At 35.5% G+C, this 7,825-nt stretch overlaps 1 protein-coding gene across 1 annotated transcript; it reads right to left on the reverse strand.

The window, feature by feature from the left end:
* Positions 1-2,872: 2,872 nt before the first annotated feature.
* Positions 2,873-5,957, reverse strand: irx4b (iroquois homeobox 4b). The gene is made up of 5 exons (XM_067410986.1): positions 5,913-5,957; positions 4,425-4,664; positions 4,205-4,317; positions 3,767-4,083; positions 2,873-3,453 (listed from the first exon to the last, which is right to left on the reverse strand). The coding sequence occupies exons 1-5, from the start codon at positions 5,955-5,957 to the stop codon at positions 2,873-2,875; spliced, it is 1,296 nt and encodes a 431-aa protein (XP_067267087.1).
* Positions 5,958-7,825: the final 1,868 nt, after the last annotated feature.

Consider the following 7,825-nt stretch of genomic DNA (forward strand, 5'->3'; position numbering starts at 1 on the left):
TCCCGAGCTTCAAACTGGAAAGATTGAACAAATAAATAAATAAATCTAGGGCAAGCTTCAAGCGTGCAATTAACACACAATGAGCGATCACCAAAACTTTTATGCAAATTTATATAGAGATTTCTACAAAATATGGATGGTTTATTTTGCTTAACGATAAAAAATTGCATGCTTTAATATATATATATATATATATATATATATATATATATATATATATATATATAACAAGCGGACAGTTTCGCACAAATATCTAAGTCGATTTTAAAAATCTTCAGCCTGATACATTTAATGATGGTGTGACATCCATGCCTGTGCCAATTATCTGGACCATGGGGATTTTAAATGATCGTAGATGAAAAGAGTGAGAGGCCAATCTGTCTACTTCATTCAAGATTTGTTAAATCATAAGTTACTTCACCTCTCTCACCAGGGTTTAGGATTAGGCTGTCAAACACCATTTGTCTTTCTTCCTAGTTGTTTTTAAAAAGTTAGGATCTAGTTTCACAGGGGGAGGGGGTGGGGGGTGCACATATCTTAAGTGGCTCTAAATGGCACCAGTTCCTTTTTGACATTATGGCAAGCCATTTGAACTTTTTTTTCTGCTATAGTAGCTTTTGATCACTACCAAGTAACCCATATTGACCATATCTTTCCCAATTTCACAAGCAGCTCTTCATAGTAAATACTACTTTCCCGATGTATAATCATTTTCCAAGCAGTGGCAAGTTGTTATTCCACTGCAAATTTGAATTGTAAGGCGATCTGTGTGTCAGATATCAGCTATTCAGTTTGTAGTGTGTATTCCAGTTGTTTCTGGTACCTGTTCCAGTTTTACTTGCCACAGCCATACCCCCCTGTAGCTCAAGACTGGTTGCCCACTGAAGTTAAGTTGAGCCTATAGTCAATAGCTGGATGGGAGACCTCCTGGGAAAAACTAGGCTGCTGCTGGAAGAGGTGTTAGTGAGGCCAGCAGGGGGTGCTTACCCTGTGATCTCTGTGGGTCCTAATGCCCCAGTATGGAGGGACACTATACTATAAAAAGCACCATCCTTAGGACTCTCTGTAGTCTTTAAAAATCCCATGGCAATTCTTATAAAAAGAGTAGAGGTGTAACCCCTGGCTAAATTCCCTCCATTGGCCCTTATCAATCATGGCCTCCTTTTAAAGGGTTAGTTCACCCAAAAATGAAAAAAAAAAAAAAAAGTAATTTATTACTCACCCTTATGCCGTTCCACACCCGTAAGACCTTTGTTCATCTTCGGAACACAAATTAAGATATTTTTGTTGAAATCCGATGGCTCCGTGAGGCCTGCATAGCCAGCAATGACATTTTCTCTCTCAAGATCCATTAATGTACTAAAAACATATTTAAATCAGTTCATGTGAGTACAGTGGTTCAATATTAATATTATAAAGCGACGAGAATATTTTGGGTGCTCCAAAAAAACTAAATAAGGATTTATATAGTAATTTCAAAACACTGCTTCATTAATGTTCAGAGCGTTATGAATCAGATCGTGTGTCAAACCACCAAACTGCTGAAATCACGTGACTTTGATTTGACACAAAAGATTCATAACGCTCCGAAGCTTCATGAAGCAGTGTTTTGAAATTGGCCATAAGTCGTTTTTTTTTGGCACGCCAAAAGTATTCTCGTAGCTTTATAATATTAATATTGAATCAATCTACTCACATGAACTGATTTAGATATGTTTTTAGTACATTAATGGATTTTGAGAGCGGAAATGCCATTGCTGGCTATGCAGGCCTCACTGAGCAATCGGTTTTCAACAAAAATATCTTAATTTTGGTTTGAAGATGAACGAAGGTCTTACGGGTGTAGAACAGCATGAGGGTGAGTAATAAATTGCATTATTTTCATTTTTGGGTGAACTAACCCTTTAATCCCCATCCACTGAATTGGCTTAATCACTCTCTCTCCTCTCCACCTATAGCTGGTGTGTGGTGAGTACACTGGCGTTGTTGCACAGCAACTTCGATGGAATCACCCAGAACTAATAGTATTTTTTTATTTAGGCCTACTGTTCTGCAAATAGTTACTAGTGTCCATTCTAGTTTTATTGTAGTATTCAATGAATAGTTGAAGACAGCCTTTAGTATAGATGTCTCATAAATAGCTATAGATATGACAAAAGCTACTGGTCACTACTTAATTACTGGTAATTAAAAATAATAATGAAAGTACCAGACAACAAAAATACTAATTATAGTATTAATTAGTTTTATGCAATAAATGTTAAAATCAGTCACTTAATGAAAAACAATGGTTGCCTACGAACTTTAGAAGTACCATTGAGTTAACAGTTTAGCAGTAGGGCCCTGTGTGGAAGGGTTCAAATTATTGATGTATGTAAAATCACCTTGTGCATTTCTACTGGGAAAAATATCAAACAATAAATACAACGGAATAAAACAACTTTAGTGACCAACATGCACTTGGGAGAATTTCAGCACCACGGAGAGCGAACATCCTTTTTTTTTTTCTTCTTCACAAAATGACTTTATTTCTGAGAAATGCCAGATGAACAACTGAGATTTCAGATTGAGGGAAAATTGTGTACTATGCTATTATACAGCAGTGATCACTTTCTTTTACAAAGACAGAATCAGATTTTTTTTTTTTTAAGTAAAAAGGTGCCAATCTTCCTAAATCTACATTGTGGTGTTGGTAAGTCCTAATACATAAAGTTCATCAGACTTTCAGGAGGTCTTATATGACAACAGCTCACAGAATTAAACTAATAAATAAGACATTAGCACAATTAGATTCCAAGCCTTGCGTGTAGATTTTTGTGATGGTGCGACAAAAAAAATAGTATAAAAAAAAAACAAAACAAAAAAAACACTGTCACAGTTGCTGAGAGGAAGTAATAGGTTCTGAGTGTTCATGGTAGGTATTCTGTGAGGAAATGGCTTCAGTCCATAACTCTGTAGAGTTGCTGAAAGTTTGGTTGAAGTTGGTGTGCCTGAATAAAGGATCATGAAACACACCGTCAACCCAGTTTCTCAGAGTGGCCACTGGAGACTCTTGTTTCCTTTTTAAGTCCGAGTCACAGTTTGAAGAAGAGCATGACGTTCCTTTATGCATGCATGATGAGTAATCGGCTTGGTTTAATGACGTAGCAGTCTGTGCAAGAGACCAGATTTTTGGCTTGGTCTCAATGGTCTTTTGGCCTTGTTGAAGGTAGAACTTTGCCATTTGGTTGTCTTCAGCAGTTGAACTTAAGCGGTCTTCACTAAATTCATGGACACCTGTAGGGAGCTCAGTAATGGTTTCTTTAAAGTGGTTATCTGGACATTCGCTGGTCTCGGAGCAAACGCGCATAACAAAGGATGGTTTCGATTCGCACTCAGAGGCATCCGATTCCACTAGATCGAAATCGTCCAGATCGCTGTGAAGTTGATCCGTCTCATCCTTTCCTTGGTTGTCTGGAGTTATAAAACAAATATTTAAGCAGGTTATAAAAACACTGAAAATAATGTTAAATGTCAAACTGTAACTGCAGCGTGTAAATTCTGGGTAGTAGGTGTAGGCTTAAAAGTCTGTAGGTATATTTTCACTAAAAAGATGCTCACTGAAGTTGTGTAACCAATTGACTGATCTAGATATCAATTACAAATACATGGTTTTTAATTAAAACTACCAAAGATTACCTAACTTTATCGCTACAATGAATAGGAAACGTGCAATATTTGCTTTTCAAAACAATAACAACATCCAAAAAAAAAGCTTTCAACAAACCATTAAAATCTCTTTCAGTTTTTATTAGCTCTCCCTGGGATTCGTCTATATCTTCTTGGTCGTCAACCTCTTTCTCATCTGAGGTCTTGTTGCGCGGTGACCACGTCATCTTATTTTCCTTCTTGAGTCTCCGGCGTGCGTTGGCAAACCAGGTGGACACCTGCGTAAGGGTCATCTTAGTGATGATGGCCAGCATGATCTTCTCACCCTTGGTGGGATACGGGTTCTTTTTATGTTCTTGCAGCCATGCTTTCAGTGTGCTGGTGGTCTCTCTGGTAGCATTTTTTCTTCTTGTGCCCACATCTACAGATCCATATCTAAATAACATGACAAGTAGTCTATTTGGATGCACAATAGCTGTATTTGAAAATTCTGCAAAAAGCCCATTGATGCAACCAAATTTCACTAGAATAACAAAAAGGAGGTGATCATTCTTACCCATATCTGTCATAGTGGTACTGTCCAATTGGGTAGTCATAATGGTAATATGCAGAGCTTTGGCTAACTCTTGAATGTCCTGTTTCCACACCATCTTTCTCACTGAGTTTACCCTAATATAAAGGAAAATGTAAATAATCACAAAAGAGTGATGATTCAAAAAACTTTCTAGGTAACATTAACCTCTATTGTTATTGAAATGAACAAATGAAATGCGTACCAGAGGATAGCATGAGGTTGAATCTGGACCATAAGTGCCGTAGGTATCATAACTGTGACTCTTTGAACAGGAGTTGCCATAGACAGCAGTAGGGATCAAGTCATGCCGGCTGGAGGCCACAAGCCTACTTTCATATACCGGGCAATAAAGCGAGTTTTGAGGAGAAGTTGCCACTGCAGTGTCCAGCAGAGAACCATTAGACTCATAGCAGGTGCTCAGAGTGTTCGAAGTCATTAAAAGCTGTCAACAAAAGGACAAACAGGCTAGATCATGTCCTTGAAAAATATAAAACACTTTACACAGCCTTTAGATTATTAATGACTTTAAATGAGTAACTTTAGTTTCCACTGTTATACATTTATACTTGTGTAAGAAAAGTAAAACTAAACATTTGTTTTTGGTTTCACGATATGCAGTTGGGTGATTCTTCACTTCTGACTACATGAAATCTTAGAAAAAGATACTTCTGCAATACATGTTTATTTTATCTTCAAACATTTAACACAAGTCCTGGTATAATATGATCATGGCCTTATGGATTTTAAATCATGTGAGATTGTCACTTATATATACTATGTTAGTAAACAATATACAACATGTTAGCTAACAGTAAATTACCTAATAAATTTATTTAAAAAAAAAATCAATGTGAAAAGATTAATGATTAAAATGTCAAATGCACTCTTAAAAATTGTGATGGTTACATGAAGAACTTTTAACATCTACAGAAACTTTCCATTGCACAAAAGTCCTATAAAAGGTTTTTTAGATTATTAATATGTTCTTCTTTTAAGAACTGTTTATGGTAAGTTACTTTGGAGAACCAAAAATTGTTATTTTATGGCATCACTTCAAAAAAAAAAAACCTTTTGGAACCTTTATTTTAAGAGTGTACATTACTGATAAGTTTGATAATGATATCTACTAAAACTACTTTTAGATCTTCAATCTTTCAATCAATCTTAAAATGAATTATATTTATTATCTTCATATCTGTCATTGTGCTGTTTTCTCCCTGTCACATCTCATTTTCATGTGATCATTTGAAAAATCATGAAATATAAATTCAAGAATAAATATAAAATTATATATAGTTCAAAGGAAGAAATTCTCTGAATTTGAGCAGTTTTTTATAAATTCATTATAAAGGCAAAGTTCAAAGATCTGCGTGAGGGACAAGCCCAAAATGGAGATATTAGCAGGTGTAACCTTGCAACACTCATTATTGAGTATTAAAAAAAAAAAAAAAAAAAAAAAAAAAAAAAAAGATACAGGTTTAAAGGTATTATAATCTAATCTTAAGAAGAAGAAAAAAATACGATTCCATAATTTCTTTAAAATCATCCTGGAGTCTTGTCATCCATTTCCCCTGAAGAGCCACTCAATTACATTTAATTAATTGGTGCATTCAATTAATCATTAACATCCAGCACTTGTGACAAGTTTTGGCACTGTAAAGTGAAGTGTGGAAGTGTTTAAAAGAGTTACCTGTGGTGCTGCAGGATATGAATAGCCAAACTGTGTAAATGACATGATGAGTGTCCAGCAAAGAGAAAGCTGCAGTCCCGCTGCGGGTCATCCGTTCATCACGAAAATCGTCCATTAACTGGAGGAAAACGTCCCTTCCTGGTTTCTGTTTGTCTTTCATACAAACAACAATACAAACAGCAAAAAGTGATGTATGACACAGATTCGGTGTGGTACAGCGTTATAGCTGAAATTGAAAAAAAATCATAACAAACGGTGGCTCAGTTGCACGTTGTTTTAAACACCGGTGACGCTGACGTCACAGGATCAGATTTAAAGGTCCAGATAACAAACGCGAATTGTTGCGAATCACGGAAAAAGTTGTTGTTCATACAGCGGAACACTTTATAGCCGCTCATAACTTCAGAGTCAAACGATGCGCTTGTGTCCTCGTGAGGAGCCCGCGGGGTCTCGCTCACATTAATGAGGACGTGTTCAGTTTCCCTGCCCGCCAGCAGCCAATCACACATCTGACTCCGTGCACAGACAGCTCGATCGCACATGATTGATGACCGCCCAGAAACGATTACCATAATTGCCTTCCTATGTAGTTATCAAACACTTTTGTACCATTAAATAACATTGGATTGGTTGAAAAAATTATAACACCTAGGCTACATAAAAAAAAATATCAGTCTAAGATCGATATCAAAACAGACCTGGTAATTATTTTAATTTGTTAACTGCAGGAGAAAAAAAAAAACACTTTCACTATAGCAAAGATGTTCTCAAAACAACACTATAATGTGTTTCCACAAATTGCAAAAGTAGGCTACCTGAAGAAAAAAAAAAAGCAAAAGTGGAATATAAAATGTCTTTATCACTATCTTTATCTTCAAAGTTACCTAAAACAGTATTTTTGGTTGGAAGTGACTTCCATTGAACTTTGTATATATATATATATAACATTATACAACATTTTATATATATATATATATATATATATATATATATATATATATATATATATATATATATATATATATATGGGGAGAAGTATTATTATCTTTTGGTAAATATATTTTTCATTTAATAAGTCTTTTAAAACTCAATTCTAAAAGTGACGCTGTGAAGACAGTTGCAGCACAGTCACATTTCGGTCCTGTATATATATATTTTTGGACATCAATCAATCCTTTATCACATACAGTACCTTAAATGTGTCTCTCAGCCACCTCTGGACTCTTTCTTCATTGTGGCTAAGAGGTTTGGCCTGCCAGAGTTCATTTAAAATGTATAATACATGAGGGCACTTCAGTGCATTTACTTAACACTTTGTTCCTGAGGTCCAGAAGTCTTTTCATTAGAGACTGAAACAGTGATAGACATCCCCGTTTGAAAGCACTGTAACCATCTAATTCAGTGTTCAGACTTTTTTTTTTTTTTCTTTTGCCTATAGGTCACAGCACATGTAACACAATTGATTACAATGTTGCTAGGTGCCGCATCTGTGTGAAGAAGGGACATCTTATTTGTTTCTGCATTCAGTGAACTGGTTGTGTTTTGCATTGTTGCACAGCATTTATTTATTTTATCTTCTGACTTTTCTATTTAGAATTGATAAAACTGAAAATGTTGTATATGTTTATGTTGTATAGCCTATTCTTGGCTTAAAGACCAGTTGGTTCCATGATGATTTTTATATTGAATCATTAACAATGCTCAACACAAACTCTATCACTATTGAGATCAAAAGTGCAAAAAACAGTGATTGAAATGAAATTGCAGAAAAGGAGAATAAGGCACTTTTGTTTGCGCGGTGCATTATGAATGAAGACCTGGTGAACTCTGAGAGTATAAATTTATCAGTACTTGAATGAAATAAATCTATATAGAAAGCATTTTACTAGCCCAAGAAAAAAAGCAGACAACAA

This window comes from Chanodichthys erythropterus, chromosome 15 (assembly GCF_024489055.1).
Source record: "Chanodichthys erythropterus isolate Z2021 chromosome 15, ASM2448905v1, whole genome shotgun sequence".
Classification (NCBI taxonomy): Eukaryota; Metazoa; Chordata; class Actinopteri; order Cypriniformes; family Xenocyprididae; genus Chanodichthys; species Chanodichthys erythropterus.

Coding starts and splice junctions, on each gene's coding strand:
- irx4b (XM_067410986.1), bottom strand. CDS start 5,957: ATGTCATTTACACAGTTTGGCTATTCATATCCTGCAGCACCACAG. Junction 4,318..4,424: donor CAACCTCATGCTATCCTCTG/GTACGCATTTCA, acceptor CCTTTATATTAG/GGTAAACTCAGTGAGAAAGA. Junction 4,084..4,204: donor TACCACTATGACAGATATGG/GTAAGAATGATC, acceptor CATGTTATTTAG/ATATGGATCTGTAGATGTGG.